Source organism: Ambystoma mexicanum, chromosome 3p (genome assembly GCF_040938575.1).
Source record: "Ambystoma mexicanum isolate Mex_15411 chromosome 3p, UKY_AmexF1_1, whole genome shotgun sequence".
Lineage (NCBI taxonomy): Eukaryota > Metazoa > Chordata > Amphibia > Caudata > Ambystomatidae > Ambystoma > Ambystoma mexicanum.
In genome coordinates this window covers 695,403,528-695,420,789 of record NC_090925.1, presented here as the reverse complement: position 1 = coordinate 695,420,789, position 17,262 = coordinate 695,403,528, and the positions used below count along the sequence as shown (strand labels likewise).

At 47.7% G+C, this 17,262-nt stretch overlaps 1 protein-coding gene across 4 annotated transcripts in view; it reads right to left on the bottom strand.

Moving 5' to 3' along the window:
* NSD1 (nuclear receptor binding SET domain protein 1) overlaps positions 1–17,262 on the bottom strand; it is a 1,891,114-nt gene that overhangs the window by 605,858 nt on the left and 1,267,994 nt on the right. For all 4 annotated transcript variants that reach the window (XM_069651497.1, XM_069651498.1, XM_069651496.1 and 1 more), the window contains exons 13-14: positions 8,222–8,422; positions 7,956–8,135 (exon numbers count right to left, since the gene is read on the bottom strand). In XM_069651497.1, coding sequence (XP_069507598.1) covers positions 7,956–8,135; positions 8,222–8,422 — 381 coding nt within the window. The remainder of the gene's footprint in view (positions 1–7,955; positions 8,136–8,221; positions 8,423–17,262) is intronic.

Here is a 17,262-nt window from a genome sequence, read left to right as displayed (position 1 = left end):
AGTACTGTCCTTTTTCACGGTAACTATATATGTCACTGTTGTCACTTAATATAACTGAGCAGGGTTTTCTGGTATATTGTAATTACATTAATTGTGCCCAGTCTTGCAGCAATTAATCTGTTTTACTTTTTATTATGGGGTTTTAACCTAGTGACATTTGCTGTTGTTTTATATATGTGTGTATACTTTTATGGCTTTGCCGAAATTGATTGAGTAATAGTACAAATTTGCTTAACGTATAGTGGCTTGAGTATGCATTGATTATATATCGAATAGGAAATAAATGCAATTTTACTGAAAAAAATACTAAATATTAAATAAATAGGGGGTGGGGTAATGGGTTAAAAAGGTGTGGGGGTGGTTCGGTGTGGGGTTAGAAGCATGGGTAAACAAGGGGTTTTTGGGGCCCATCCCCCAATTGATACATTCATTTTGAATTTAGCCAAATGGGGTATATAATAGACCATTAAAAATATTTGACAAAATCCTCCCCCATAATTTCCAATTATGTTTTACGTTTGGCAATATACTTGTCCGAAGGTGCTTAAAAACAATTCTTTGCGAGGTGGCAAAGGCTACCTGATGTGGTTTATTGAATAGCGAAGGAGCAAATAAGAAAAGGGAAACAACTATTCTGGAATGTAAATTGCGGGGGGATAAGGACTCCAGTGAGAAGCCCAAGGGTATTCTCCCAGGTAAGCCCTGGGATTCCTCCATTCAGGTGGCCAGGGGAAAGCCATCACTTTTTGATCCCAACCCTGGGGGTGGACAAGCGAGGGAGGATCTCCTGGGTAGGGGAGTTCGGAGTAATACATATGGGGGTATTAGCATACTTAAATGGAAAAAAATTGACCTTTTAAATTTGACCACATTTATGGGATCGTTTATGGGAAATATGGTCAAATTGTATTAACTATATATATGGGGTGGGGTAAGGGAATAGGTTAAGGGGGCGGGGAAGAGTGCAGGCCCCCCCGGCGCATTTTAGAGCAAAAAAAAACACCAAATCTAATTTGGTGAAATTCGAAAAGGTCAAAAATGTTCGATCAAGTAGACCTAAACCAATCTAAGAGACCCTTAGTTGAGACACTGTATTCTATTAGGCTAACAGGAGAGAAGGAAGACATCCCCAAAGACTTCATTGGGTATTCAGATCTATCTCTCTTGAATGAGCAAGAAAAGTGCCATCATAGTAAAATGACAAGGGTGGGGGAAGTATGGGAACCAGAGGGATCAGAATCTGTTTGGCTATAACATCAACAGGTCCTCCACCCGACTCAAGTCAAAGGACGACTTATCCATATCCATTCAACCATTCCAAATCGCCAGTACAGAAGGAAAATATGGGGAAAAGGTTATTTTCTCCATTATTTAAAGAAATCTAGCTGGGTGTTCCCCTTCACCCCAATTTCAACCACCTCTTTACCCTTCACCATGTAAGAACCCTCATTGGTCTCGCCTTGTTTCCCCCCTCCTCCTCTTGTTTCCTCAATTCCAACAAGTACTGGGACAAGAAAGAGGCAATGGGGAGCAATGAAGATTACCTATAGAAACAACATAGGGATACAAAAGGGAGGTCTACCATCGAACACCTTTCAATTGTCCCACTAGTCAGGCAAGGTCAGGCACTTTTTCCCAACTGTGCACACCTGAATCCAATTGACTCTTACCTGCAGTATAAAAAAGTTGATTCTGCCTGAATCAGAGAGCGAGCTGGGGAGGCTGACTGGACCAGAGGAGCCAAAGAGCAGAAGGCTGAAGGAAGAGGAGCCCAGATGCACCAGTGGTGTGCAGGACGCAGAGACGCTGCCCTAGTGTGTTTGAGGGGCTGCAGCGCAGCAAAGGACCCTTGTCTCCAGGAAACCGGAGCAGGACGGAATGCAGTATATTGGCAGGAAGGTGCAAGTGTGCAAGACAGAAAAAGAAGATGTGCAGGAAGCAAAGTAAAGTAGAAAAGGACAGATTGAAAAAGGCACAGAAGAAGAAAAGGGGCCAGAGAATTAGGAGGAGGTATAGGTCAGAGTGGTCGCGCCCGGGAGGAGCAAAGAACTCAGCGTTCTCGAATGTCTCTGCTACTACCCCCATGAAAGAACTGTACAGTGAAAGGGGCATCCTGACAAGAGTAACATTTTGTTTGTTTGAGGCCAGAGGGGCCATGGATCGGGGAAGGGAACCCTAAGAGGCCCACAAGAGACAATTGTTGAACTTTGTGAGGAGGGGCCTAAGCTTGGGAAAGAGAACTCGAAGAGGCTCGCTAAAAGATATTGTTGAGGTTCGTGAAGAGAGGACGAGACTCGGGGAAGGCCTAAGAGGAACTGTATCTTTTTGTTTGGAACTGGAAGGATCAAACCTTGGGGAAGGGAACCCCAAGAGACCCAGAGACATTGTGAACTATATTAACTTGCTGCTAGGGGCCTACATGGAAGGTTCCCAGGGCAACCCTGTCGAGTTGAACTGCTTTGAACTGCCAGAAATACACCTATTGGTAAGACTACCCGACCACACAGTGCATCACTCTCGGTTAGTTGCAAGGTTAAGTGAACACTCACATTGCTCTAACACGCCTTCTCTGTGGATTTCATCTTTCCTAGGCCCCAGGAGCGCAAGAGATGCTCTGGATAATGCCAGCTCTGTTCCTACATCTGTCTCCTATGGTGTTCCACAGGGATCATGCATTTCTCCCATATTGTTCAATATTTACACCATGCCCTATCTTGTCCTCCTAGATGTCCTGGGTGTCCAGTATACCAACTACTAGATGATACCCAGGTCATTCTATAACTGTCCGGTTGTTACAGCAAAGATTCAGATGCCATCAATTTAACCTACGAATTCATTCAATAGTGGATGGTTGCCAACTCTCTGGCCCTGAACGCTGAAAACACAGAACATTTGATCACAGCTTCAGCACAAAAGATTAGAAAACTGGGGTCAGATCATGAAGGTTTTCTTAATGCAGGTGACAAAATTAAAGTGTCCAAGAAAGTGAAGACATTGGGCATAATCTTGGATGCCGAGCTTTGCAAGAAACCTCATGTTGCCCACGTCCGAACCTCCTGTGGCCACGTCACAAACCTTCCGAATTGTATTCGCCCATACATTTAATTAAAAAACAGATCCTTACTAGCCACAGCCCTGATCAACTTGCGCCTTGAATACTCTATTGCAATAGCCTTTTGTCAGGTACATCGAAGGCTAATCTTCAAGCTCTTCAAGTTGCACAGAATGCGGTAGTCGGAGCCATTTTTGGTCTATCCAGGAGAGACCATGTCACTGATGCCAGAAGAGAGTTTCACTGGCTTCCGATTAAACACAGCTTCACATACAAGTTACTTTCCATTACCTTTAAGTGTCGCAACAGTGAGGATCCACAGTACCTGGCAGATCACCTTACCACCCTCCCATCTGGTCGTTTTCTACGCTCCTATGACCCCTCTAAATTGGCACAACCAAGGTTTAAGCTCACAGGTTTTGGAGGTTCCACCTTTGACGTACAGGCTCCTTCTTCCTAGAATAAACGTCTGAGTTTAGGCAGGCTAAATCCCTCTACCCTCCCTTTTCATCTCAATCCAGATTAATTTGATCAGGTGTTAGACTTCTTGCAGCCTTGGTCACATTTGTTTGTCGATTTTTTCGTTTGTTCGTACCGTGCGTTTTGAGGCCAATCGGCGAGTAGCACGTTATAAAAATTAAAAATAAACCAGCAGTGGTTTACATTTCCTTTTGAATAAGCATTTTTTCCTTTAAGAAGACCGCTATCACATTTGGTTTAAGAGTGAGGGCAAGCATAGGTTTGGACACAGACATACTTTGGTTTTGGACTTACGGACATCGACAACCCTTAAAAGCAACCGTTGAGGAAACAATCCTCTTAGAGTTAGGGCCAGGTAGGCATTATAGCAACGCCACAAAGTTTGTTAACAAAGGATTTCAAACTGTTACTTTTGAGTCAGAGTCTCTCTTGATACCATGCATGTCTCACACTCCCTGGAGCACAGATTACAGGTTTGTGAGGAAGGAAGACTGAGGTTAATGCAAGAAATAAGGGCCAAAAGGGAGGAGTTGAAATCCCTCGAGCTGGGTAAGGTGGTTCGACAATTACAATTCTTGAAACAGAAGTACGATGAAAAGGGGGATAGGGCGGAGGGCTTTTCGCGCCTGCAGGGGCAGAGGGCAGAAAGATAGGTCGATGGGATCGAAGGGGTGGATGGGCAGGTTTATGCATCCTTCTAGGGGCTAGTGAAGTGCTTCGCCAAATTCTATGAAGGGCTTTATGGATTAGAGACACAGGTTGACAAGGAACGGTTTGTTTCAGATTTGCGGGGCACTACCTTTCCAATGTTAACAGAGAAAGAGGCACTAGTGGTAGATACACCTTTTAGTCTAGAGCAAGTTCTTCTGGAAATCCGGAGGAAATCCGGAGCCGGGTTTGATGGGTCTTTTGCAGGACCTCAATCCCCGTACTTAGTAAAATTGTTCCACCAGATCCTGGAGACTGGGAGGGCTCCCCAACCCTTTTGCTGGGGCCCTCATATCAGTGATGCACAAAGGTGGGAGGGATGCTAGGTCATGTGGGTTCTATCAGCCCATACCCTTGCTTAACGTGGAGACAAAGATTTTTACTAGGGTGTTGACCTCTCAATAGGAGATTTTGATGCCTCGTTTGGTACAGTTTGACCAGGTCGGCTTTATGAAGGGAGACAATGGGCAGACACCTTGTGAAAGACCTACACCATGACGGACATGGCTAGAGGGAAGGGGAGTAACCCAACGCTCCTGACCTTAGATGCACAGAAGGTCTTTGACAGGGTTGATTAGGTCTTCCTGCTTCCTGTATGTGGTTCTGGGGAAATATGGGTTTGGGAGGAACATTCTTACCTGTATTCTGGCCTGTCGGCTAGGGAGGCTGTTAATGGACGGTTTTCCATGGGCGATTTTGTTACATAGATGGACTAGGCAGAGGCGTCTGCCTTTATTGTTTGCACTATCAATGGAGACACATTGTGGACTTCGCCTAGGAGTCATCTGTGGGCACCAGGTATAGGTGGAGATGCCGATTTGGCAAGGTTCCATGCGTGGTTCGAGGGTGGCTGGCTAGAGTGGCCCAATTGTGGCAGGATGGAAACATCATCTAGATTCAGCACTTGGAGGAAGCTTTGCATACAGGGAAACCCTCGATATTCTCCGACTTGCAGATCAAAGGGGTTCTCACCACAGAAATGTGGAAAACACAGGTACAGAGGGAGCTTACCCTGATTTAGAGATGAAGGGCTTGATATCCGTATTGTAGCTTGCATTGATTGAGGTGTCAGTGTTTGAAACAGAGAGTCTTCATGCCAGCTGGGACAGAAATGCGGGGAAGGAAATTGGTGTGGCATAGGATGTGCTGCAGAGCTTTTAAGACATCAATATCATGCCAGTACAAGCTCCTTGTTATCAAGCTGCTCCATAGGTGGCAATATGAACCTGTTCGCCTTTCGAGAATGTTTGTGGGGATAAGTCCATATTGTTGCCTTGGGTGTGGAGAGCATGCCACGTACTGGCACATGTGGTAATGTGATGAGGAGCAGGTTTACTGGAAGAAGGTGTTGGGTTGGATAAAGGAGGTGGAAGGGATGACTCGTCCCTTGAACGCACTGCTTGTTTTATTCGGCTTTGAGGAGGGTGATGGGGACTAAAGGAGCTTACCACATATAGTACACTTTTATTGTTGGTGACTAGTGTGTGCCTGGCCAGCCAATGGAAGAGGGAGTGGCTGCCGGGTCAGGGGGAATGGATGTCGAAGGCTAAGGACATTTATTTGATGGAACAAATTACGGCAGCCATCCACAAGGGGAGTGTCATTTGTAACGCGCCTATACACAAGTGTTTCAAGGCGCGACGAGCCGGGGGGGGGGGGGGGGGCTGGGGAGGGGACAAGGTGAAGACAGACAACGATCCTACTAGGCCAGGTATCATTCAGACCGCACAGGGGTAGGGGAAGGGAAAAGTGAAAGGGGAAGGGGAGGGGGAAGTGCAGTAAAATTAAGTAGAATAAAAATAAATAAATAAATAGGGCCAGCTGGTGGCAAGTGTAAGGTAAGTGCAGGCAAGTGCTGGGAAGGGGGGGCTTTAGGGATACAGAGACAGTCCCGCAGTGCAGGAGATGCAATGCCAGGGAGGCAGTGCAAGTGGAGGGTGGCTGGGCCCAGGAACGAGGTCGGTGAAAGTGGCCCAGTTGCAGATTCAGTGCAATTTCAGTGTAGAATTTAGCAGGGGAGAGGGACAGAGAAAGCAGAAGCAAAGAGGAAGGTTTTGAGGTGCTTCCGGAACCGGAGATGGTTCGCCTCGAGTTTCAGGGAGGCAGGAAGGCTGTTCCAGAAGGAGGCCCCTGCCGCAGAGAGAGATCTACCCCCAGCTTGTTCCTTTGAGAAGCGGCTGACCCTGAGGGAGTTGGAGACGGATGAGCGAAGGGCTCGGGAAGGAAGATATTTAGGGGGAGAGAGTTGAAGGTATTTTGGCCCCAGGCCCCAGAAGGCCTTGTGGATAATGCAGAGGCTTTTGAACTTAATCCTCGCAGTCACTGGGAGCCAGTGTAGAGATTTCAGTCCTGGAGAGATGCGGTCCCTGGGCTTGAGGCCAAGGACAAGTCTTGCAGTTCTGTTCTGGATGAGTTGCAGAGGGAGGCAGGCAGATTAAGATCGAGGCTGTTACAGTAGTCCAGCTTCGAGAGAACCAGGGCTCGGGAGACAGTGAGCTTCTGGGGGAAGGAGAGGAAGGGAAGAATACCTCTGAGGAGGTGCAGCTGGTAGTGTGACTTCTTAGAGACGTCAGATATGTGAGGAGAGAAGGAGAGTGTAGAGTCGAAGATGACCCTGAGGTTTTTAGCCTTGCAGGTAGGAGCAGGAAGAGGGCCAAGAGAGGCCGGCCAGAGAGCTGCAGGGAAGGAGGGAGTGGGTGTGCCAATGAGTAGAATCTCAGTCTTACTGGCATTAAGGCAGAGGTCATTGGCGGCACACCATTCCTGGATAGCAGACAGACAGTTAGAGATGAGGGAAGGAATTGAGATCCTTAATAAATACACAGGGGTGTGAGATGCTTTGTGGGTATGTGGGCCTGCTGTGGAGGGAGCTGGTTGGGGGTTATGGCTAGCACCCCGCACTCCCCTGGTTGAGATCCCTGGATTTGTGGGGTAAATTACCTTAGGTGATGGACTGTAGCTATATTAACACTTGGTTGTGCTTTGTTTTTTGTGTGCGCCATGTCTGATCCCATTTGGTGTTGTTAATAGTTGCCATGGGGTGGGCAGTGGGGGTGGCGGTGGGGGATCTGGTGTTTGAAGGAAAATTATGTGGTTTTTGATCTTGCTGATTTTATATATTTTGGAGCTTTTCCTTCATTGTGTTAAAAAAAACAATTCAAATTCAAATAAAAAAACAATTATTTGGATTGTCACTGATGGATTGTCAAGTGACGCTTAACAAAAATGATTTAAGTTAAATTTCATCTCAGACACCCACCCTCCCATCACTGTAAAACACACAGTAGCTGTGGGCTCCCTGCGAGGAGTAGACTTTACACATTTATTTGGAGCATGCACAAAAGTACATCCAAGAACCATTCAAAGAGCACGTTTCTTGGAACTACTTGATACCAACACAGTATATTAACTAAAACTCACACAACTAAAATAGAATGCTCCAAGTTACCACTGTTCCAGGCCATTGGATTTCAAAGGTCCCCTCACCATCAGTAAGAAGTGTTCCAAATGAATATCCTTAGCAGGATCATGGTGAATAAACCCATTCATACAAAAGAACACACATAACAGGGATTGCAATTAAGCTTCTGTAGAATCTGTCCAGAAACCTTCTGCTACAGTGAGCATAAAGACTCTGCTCAACAGGTGATGCGCAAAAACTCCCATACCGTACATAGGGGGCCTTTACAACAATGGAGACGTGCACATTACTTACCTTCAGAGCAGACAAAGCACCAGCTGACATTGATGTGTTCATGGTTCTTGCATCCCTTCCTTGGGGTAAAATGATTGGGACAGATCATGCTGTTTGAGGCAAGAATAACAGTCCCCGCAGCTAGGCAGAAGTCGTTGGCATGATATGCTACTGGACATCGCACACACCGCATCAGACGACCTAACAGAGAAGCAGCCAACGTGTAGTGAGAAACAATCACAAAAACTATTTGAAATGCAGACAAACACTAGTTTTGAAGGACCTACCTTTCATGGCAGAAGGATGGGTGGGGTTAGTGGCATGGCAGGTGATGCAGACATGCAAGGAGCAGCGAAAACCTCTACTCTGGAGCAAAGCTGGTGGATACTTCTTCACACATGCTTCGTGGTAGTATTTTCCGCACAGAGGAACCATGCATCGTTTCACGGCTGGTTCAGTCTCCTTACACACAAAACAGGTATGCAGACCTGAAAGAGAGGAGGCAGCAATTTGTGTATTTCCTTCCTTCAAGCGGTAATCTTTTTATTAACTTTTTATGAGATTTGGTAGAAACAATAAATTGAACCTTGCAAACAGTAAACATGCCAACACACAGATAGCCCTTTCTTGAGAGGTTTTACCAGAGAATCAAGTCACACGTAAAAGCTGTGCATATATAAATCACCAGGAAACACCTACTGTTTTATTCTCCAGTTGTGTGACTCCCATCGCTGAAGTGGTTTGGCACATTAAGATGCAAGATAGCTGAAATGGGCAGAATAGGTTGCAGTTGTCATTGTCTGATCATGAATACAGCATCATGACTTTCATCTAGTTGAGTCAGAACACAGAAAATCTGTTGTAACCCTCTTTTTATGTGACTGTTAGGCAAGATTGTATGCAGCACCCTGTGAGAGACTGCACCAGCCTTGTCCTCTTGGCAATAGTTAACCCAACCTTTGCTATAAGCATGTACTACACAAGTTGGTAGAGTGACTGAGCAGCCAGGCTTATCTCAAGAGGGGTCAATGTGAGGTTTAGGGTTTTAACAGAGTTTCACAGTGACAAGTATCCAAATAAACACTTGCACTCAAGGTTTCTTGATTACAAAAATATTTATTAATTTAACAGTCTGTTGAATAGGATTCCTTAGAAGCGAGCAATATTTCTAACACAACAATACTTCAAAAATACACACTCAGTTTCAATAAATTAGTAGATACCCATTTGGGATGGCACCCAGACACTTCCTACATCCGGAGGTCACAAATAACTAGGACACTGTGGACATTAATAGATCACTGGTACGTTTAGAGCAATACTGAGTTTGGTGTCAAAAGGAAAAGGTTTGGGAATAAAACAATGGTTAACAAATATTCTTAAGCATGTTTGAAACCCCCCCAATGAAAAGTAATTTAACCCTTTCCCAGCTACACAAGTTATAGAATGTGTGACTTTTGTGGAGGTATAGCTAAGTACAAAGTCAGAGGTTAGACGAGTCTTTCAGGGAGCCAGGACAGCTAATGTCAACTGAGCAAAAGTCTAGGTGAGCTGAAGCACTTCTTGAAGGTAAGTAAAAAGTCTTGCACAATGTTTTAGAAATCTTAGTAGGAAATGAAATCGCTGTTGGGTCACAAGGTGGGAGGCTTGTGAGGGGCAAAGCTGCAAGCAACTCTACAAAAGCAACCAAGACAAGTCTCAACAGAGAGCTAGCAAGGCTACATGACAAAAGGTAAGTACACCTTAGTTTTACAGTATCTTAGGTATGAAGAAATTGGTTCCAGCTGGCTTCTGTTCCAGCAGTAGTATGGCAGATCCTGTTGTTCCTGGGCCTCAGTCGTGGGGACAAGAGGGAGGACGTTTGGGGACTACTGCACTACGAATTGAAGGTCAGCAGCAGCAATGGGCAAACTTCATATCAGCGGCACTTTGCGGTTTCAGCTTCTCGCGAATACCACCGCCACGGTTCTCGGATCCTTCTGGACATTCCTCCCATCTGGGGTCCAGCACTCTGTTAAGGTGGCTCAGGCTCGGTCAGACCTGCTTCATGGGAATCCAGAGGATCTTTTTGGAGTTCGAGCACGACTTAAAGATGACGCACTTGATTCTGGTGTTCCTCTGCCTGGTAATCAGTTCCTGCAGCAGCAAAAGAAGTACAGCTAGCTCCGAAAGGATTTCCAGATGAGTTCGCCTTGGGGTTGATTGGTCCCACCAGCCCAAGGGGAGAAGTCGTCCTTTGCAGGGCTTCTCTAGTCGAGGTGAATTCGGAGCTTCAGCACTACAGCAGGGCTTCACAGGGCAAACCAACGGTCCAGGAGTTGCAACAAGCATCTCTTTCAAGTTCTTCTTCGGATTCCTTCGTCCAGTGGTCGACTATGCCTTCCAAGCAAAAGACCTTGCCTTTTATGCAGGTTTCTCCCATTCATTGACAGCATAGCTGTCAATCACAAAGCATGGTGGCTGTCCTCCAAGGACAGCCAGCCAGCCAATCACGTTTGGGTGCATTCCTGTAACCAAGGGGATTAAGCACAGGGAGTTTCGGGCACCTCCCGACTTTCTGCCCTTCCAGACACGCTGGAACCAGAGGCGGGCTTCACTGGTGAACCCTGCCAAAGACAAAATGAACAAAGGGACCAAACCTGGCTTTTGCATGCAGAGTAAATCTAAAGAAAGACCTTTCCAACAAGAAATGGCAAAAAAAGAAGACCAGGGCCATTTTGACAAAATGGTCACCCATGGGTGCTGTACTGCCGCTGCAATTGCAGGCCGCGGTAGAAACACACAATGGGAGGGAAATGTAAACCACCAGCCATTAACTGTAGAAAGAGTAAAATAAAAATGTTACATGAGAATCTAGGCAAAGGGGATATAAGTAACCCCTCCAGCACCCTTTAGTAAGATGGTGTGTGCTGGGTCTAGAAAGTTACAAATGTAAGTTAAGTCAATTTCACTTAACTGCTCTTGGAAACAGTAGTTTAACCAATAGAAGGTATTTAAACCTTTAGGAAATCTGAAAGACTTCCCTTTGCCACTGCAGTGAAGGTGCTGTGTGTCACAAGGTAAAAAGATGCCGCCTATGGAGTTTGTCAAACTCCAAAACCAAAAGAAACGCAGAGTTCACATCATAGAAAAATACATGCAAGTGGGAAAAAGGTCTCACTCTTTCCAGGATAGCAGTTAAAAGTCCTAAAGTCCAGCAAAAGAGCTGGGGGTATCTAAGATAGAAGGGAATTAGCACATTTCTGAGAATGTTCCCTAACTGTGACCATTATTATTTATGGTATGGATTGATACTTTGTGAAATCTGACATTTCCCATAATCCTCTCCCAGGTATAAACTCAAGGAGCATGTTAGTAAACAACCCCCACTGACATTGTCCTTTGGGGCAATGTTACAGACTCAAATAATGAGATGCAATATCTTCTGACTGGTTGCTAAACATCATCCTAAAGGCAATCTTATGAATCATCTGTTTTTATATTCACAGCTCCATCTCTCTTTTAGTTTCATTTCACTTGCAACGCAACACTCTGCTTCCAGGCAAAAACAAAAAAATACATGTGTCCGGAGGGAATCATAGTCTCTCAGAGTTATTTACACCCAAAAGAAGGCCATTTACTTTGCAAGCCTAATCACACATTCGGCAATACGGCCACACTTATATGTTAGTGCCTTTGTAAATTATAGTGGCAAACAGCCTGCTGTGCCCTTTGCAGAAACATCTTTCTAAATCTAGTACTTTTGTTTAAAAATGTACTCCATAAGAGTCATTTTTGCTACTTTTATACAGACAAAGAACAGTCTATCCCCCAGACTGGAATAAATAGTATAAGCCAACTGCAGTTGAAAGTTCTAATCTGTACATCTGTCTCAAGGCCCCTGTGCTCCTCCCACCCTCAACCCATTTACAAACACTTCCACTACTGAGTCCTCATCCAATGCTTCATCAGGAACGAGAACCCTGAAAGAGGCCCCGAAAAGCCATAAGCCTCTCCAGGTTAGTATACCCCAAGGATATTCCATGATCATGTCTCCTCAGAGATGGATGCACGCACTCCAGTGGTTGGTGGCTCCTCTTGAGAATTATGAGGGTACAACTGAAGCTCCATGGGGGTGTCCTTTCATGGTCCACCTGTGTAAATCATGCACCAACAGCTTGTCGTCATGCCTTATGGGTTAGGGAGTAGTACACATATGTTACCATGTATGATCAGAGCTACCACCTGTCTCGGAGAACAGTGACCAGAGTTTTTTAGGATGTGTTTGGGAAAGGTATCTGGGATTCAAGGTCTGAACCCACACCTGAGAAAGGTGGGAATAAGCCTTCTGAAGTTCACTGTGGCTTCCCTCATTCGGTAGCCTTCAAAGGTTCAAATGGAATCAACCCTTTGATTGGGAGTGGAGAGCCCTCATACCCGAAGTTCCTATGTAACTCAAGCGTCTGCATCTTTACATTGTAAACTTGGACACAAGTGCCAAAGCACAGGTGACAGAACCTTCTTTACAAGGAATTGTGAGGAATTTCCGTTTACCCTGCCAATTTTTCAAAACGTTTCTGGTGGCAAAGTTCTGTTCGGTATTTGCAGGCACTTAACTTCAAGTGACTGGAGGGAATCAAGGAATCGTCAATCTCTCCCTTCACCCAACAGGCACAACCAATCACATGCTCTAAAGACTACTAAGCATTGCTGTACTGTTTCAGCAAGGACTAGACATGAAGAGGAGGATGCATATGAGAGCACGAGCACCAGCAACCGACAGACCCAGATGCCTGGGATTGCTAGTACAAACCATTGACAAAGTGTTTGGTAAAGTGGGCGTTCTAGCTTATTGGCATCATGGCACTACAGAGCTGGATTATCGAGCCAAAGCAAGAGAAGAATAAAATCTAGTTCTAGAAAAGCATGTTTTAAGATTCCATCTGAATGCCCGAAGATCTGGTTCAAGAAGCAATTCTAGCCTTTTTTTTTATTTTAGACACAATCAGCAGAAAGGTATTTTACAATCCAAGTACTACGGTGTGTGAAGAATCAGACAATTCTCCCCAAAAACCTGGTCTGGGACCCTTCTCATGTGGCATGGGAAAGGCAGATGCTTCCTGTCCTGATCCCGACCCTGGGGGTGGTGTACTGCGAGAGGCTCATATGGGTCGAGGGGAGACCAGGAAGTCTGGGATGAGACCACCATTTGAATTTCTCCATAATCCCACACTTTTAATGGCTATTTGCCAAACTACAGAAGTAGAAAAAGGAACAAGTTACTTACCTGTAACTGTTGTTCTCCAGCATGGGTCTGGCATGGATTCACATGATCAGGAATATTCCCTGTCAGGCCGGGAATCCTTGGTAAAAGAAAAAACAGTTTCTCTTTCACTTACAAACTGTCTTTCTCCTATAAACCAATCATTGAGCACTGGGTCATAGTTCCCCCAGCCAATGACTGCCCTCTCCGTAAGCCCCTCCTCTGGCAGCCATCTTCAGATTTGATAGCACGTAAAGTGGCAGTATGACCAAGAAGTGCCGGAGAGGGGCAGCAGGGAGGGTTTGCATGTGAATTCATGCCAGACCCATGCTGGTGAACAAAGTTACAGGTAATTAACTCGTTCCTTCTCCAGCATGGGGTCTGGCATGGATTCACATGTTCATGAAGACTACATATCAGTACATACACACAACTAGGGAAGGTGGGAAGGGTCAACAGAAGCAATTACTCTTAACTCCGGACAGGCTCACCTTCAAGTGAACAGGTCACGTAGCACTGCTTGGCCGACCCTGGACTCCTCTCTGGAACCCCTGTCGATGTAGTAGAATCTTATGAAGGTGTGCGTAGACATCCATGTAGCAGCCCTGCAGATGTCCAGCAGGGGCACACCAGACAGGAACACCGTCGTTGCAGCATTCGCTCTGGTGGAATGGGCTCTCGGACGCCTGGGCAGCTGTTGGTTTGCCAACCGATGACAGTGTGCGATAGAGCCAGAGAGCCACCTGGAAATGGAAGCCTTGGACAAACCTTTCCCATGGTTCACAGGACCAAAGTTCACAAAGAGTTGGGACGTCTTCTGGAAACTCTTTGTGCGTGCCACATAGCACTTCAGAGCACGCGCCACATCGAGCCAGTGCAAAGTCCTTTCAGCCGGTGACGAAGATGTTGGGGGGAAAAAACACAGGCAACACAAGGTTCATTAAGGTGGAATTCTGACGGGACCTTTGGCATGAAGTAAGGGTGCGCCTGCAGCACGACCCTTGTCTCGTGGAAAGTCAGATAAGGCCGCTTGCAGAACAGGGCCTGGATATCACCTACCCTCCTGGAAGAGGTGATGGCCATGAGAAAAAGCGGTTTCCACGACAGGAACTTGAGAGGAGGTTGGTGCATAGGCTCGAAGGGGCCCCCCCCATGAGCCTAGTCAGCACCATGAGTTCCCACGCGGGGGCAGGCGACTTCACCGGAGGGAAGGATCTAAACAGTCTTTTTAGAAACTCCTTGACTAGACAGTGTGACCAAAATGAAGGCCGCCCCAGAGACCTGATGTAGCGGGAGATAGCCGCCAAATGCACTTTGATGGAGGCGTGCGCCAGCCCCGCCTTGGCCAAAGACAAGTGCGGGAGGACTTGAGGCGCCGTAAACCCTCAGGGGGTTTATCTTCTGCGTCCGGCAACAATTAGCAAAATGCTTCCTCTTGTGCCCCTTGCACTTAGGAGTCGACGACTCTGGCCCTGGCAAGGACCTCCCTGCATTCTGCCGATAGCTCGCACCCACCAGAACTCTAAGGCTGCAGGAGCCAGGCCTTCAGGTTCACCGATCCTGGGTCGTGGTGGAGGATTTCACCTCCTACTCTTGCGTTCCATCCCCTTTACTCCATACTGTATGGACGTCCCTCGCGAGGGACGGGAGACAGAACCTTTTTCACCAGAAAAATCTTCTTTCCCTTTAAACTTAGAGGCGCAGCCCTTGGAGCATGCGCTTGCCTGACTCCACCCACCGGCGCCACTTCCCAGCCCCCTTTTCCACATCGACGGGAACGGGCCGAATTCACCAGCGTTCCTGGGTTTGGCTTTGGCCATGTAATACCACGCGCTCTTCAAAGGATATTCTTCTATCTTTGTCTTTTTCTTTTCAATTAGGTACTTGGCCCTCTGACGCCACACACCTCTCCGGCGCAGGTCGACTTCAGCAGGTATCCAGCCTGCAAGGGGCTCTTCCCTAAATCTGCCCCCCCACACCTGACCATGGCTGGGAAGGTTGTTCCGCGCACGATGCGCTGACTCCACGTGCACTGAAGAACAGGATAGCTAGGTGGAGGGAGCTCTTCCAGAAGTCACCTCCGGAGGACCTAAAGGACTTCGTCAAGCATCGCTTGAGGCCAAAGGTAAGGCCTCCATTTACCATCGCACCCCATTTACCATCGCACCCCAAAGGTAAGACCTCCATTTACCATCGCACCCCAAAATCCAGAAACTACACATACCAAGGAAGCGCCCAACCGGGAGGAGCCTCTCGGGTTCTCACACCAGCACACGTACCAAAGCTAGTCCAGCTACTGGCCTTACGGCCGAGGGGTCTCAGGATCCTTCCTGTGCCAGTGCTGAGGGACCGCAAGGTTCTTTCACCAGAGTTACTCCCGAGGGGCAACGCCCTACTACCAGCATCATGACAGAGGGGGCACCTTCACGCAGCACTGCCGGCAGTTCAGCTGAGGGCAATACGCCATCCAGGTCTAGGCCTGAGGTGTGAGATAAGCCCTTTGTTCCAACACCAAGCGTCTTGGACGGGCTGGGTCCGATGAGCCAGGCACCACGATTTTGGCACGTGGCACGCACGGCGCCAGACAAGATGGACGCTCGTCTGATACCCTCTTTAGCAGAGCGGGTGGAAGAACGAGTCACAAGGTGGGACTGGTGTCAACCAGGAACGTGGCCTACAGTTTATCAGCCACAAAGGGCAGGTTTCCCCTGCGCCCCAGACAGAGTGTGCCCCATCTCCAGCAGCCCGCAGCCACTCTGTCAATATCACCTGCCACCTCTTCAGACAGATTCTTCGAAAGGTTTCTAGCGCCGATGTGAACCCCCCCCAGTTGAGAGCCATCCTTCGGGATAGGATCAGGGACATGCTCCCTCCGGCCCTCCCACCGCCACCCATAGTCATTCCTCCAGTAGCTCCGTTGCCTCAGGTCCCAGCTCAGCCCACGCTACCCCTGCCCACTCTTCAGATTCTGGCATCAGCGCAGGCAGTTCCACAGCAGCCCCCGCATCAGCCACCGGCTCCAGTATCCACACTGCAGCCCACGGCGCCCAGTGCTACTCCACCACCTCCCGATCCTCCGAGCACTCAGGTGGGCACAGAGGAGGAGGAGGAGGACCCTGACACGCCATCTTCTTCCAAGGCCTTCCAAGAACGCCTGGTAGCGGTGGCAGAGTATTTGAGCCTTCCTCAGCCCAAGGAGGGGGTCTTGGCAGAAGTCCTCACCATAAGACACCCAAGATGGAGATCCTGATGCAGAAGGACGTTGTTGCCCTGGCCAAAAGGGGTTGGCTCAAGCCGCACTCGCCCCAGCCTGTCAATCGGCGCCTCGACGCCAAGTACAGGCAGATAGAGGGGGATACACTCTTGCTTTCGGCGCAGCCTCAACCGCACACTTCAGTGATTGCTGCGGTGTCACTCTACTCTAAGCCTCAGTCGTCCTCGGCTTTCTCCTCCTCGACACTGCTAGGCAAGGTGAAAATCTTGGAGGCGCATGGGAAAAATGACAAGTTACTCACCGTAGTGACTAACGTACTCTTAGTCCTCAGTCGCCTTTCCTCCATACTGCATGGGTGTCCCTTCGGAGGGACAGGAGACAGAACCCTTTTCACCAGAAACAACCTTCTTCCCCTTTAAATTTAGAACCACTAGGGTTTTGGAACCTGTGGCAGTTGTAGAAAGCTTGGGGCTGAGGTGGCTGCTGCTCTCTGCTTATACCAATAAAGCCCTAATCTCACTCACTGTGTGTCTCCTGAGTGCTCACACCTCAACAGTGGCAGCGAGGACGTGGAGCCGCTCTGCACAGGGTGGCGGACAAAGAAGAGGGAGTGCAGCAGCTGCTGAGAGGAAGAGCGTTTGGATCGCATCGCCAGCAACTGATCAACGTGAGAGGGGCACAGCGTGAACCCACGAGGAGGCGGAGGGCTCCCAAAGAATCAAAGGGGGAGACGAAGCAAAACCAAACGCAACACTGCGGGTATTGAGGCTCGTGAGCAGACAAAGGTACCCTACAAGCCCCACCTCCATATTTTAGGTCACGTGTGGTGCATGCGCGACTTGATTCTTCATCAGCCTGGCATTATGATGCGT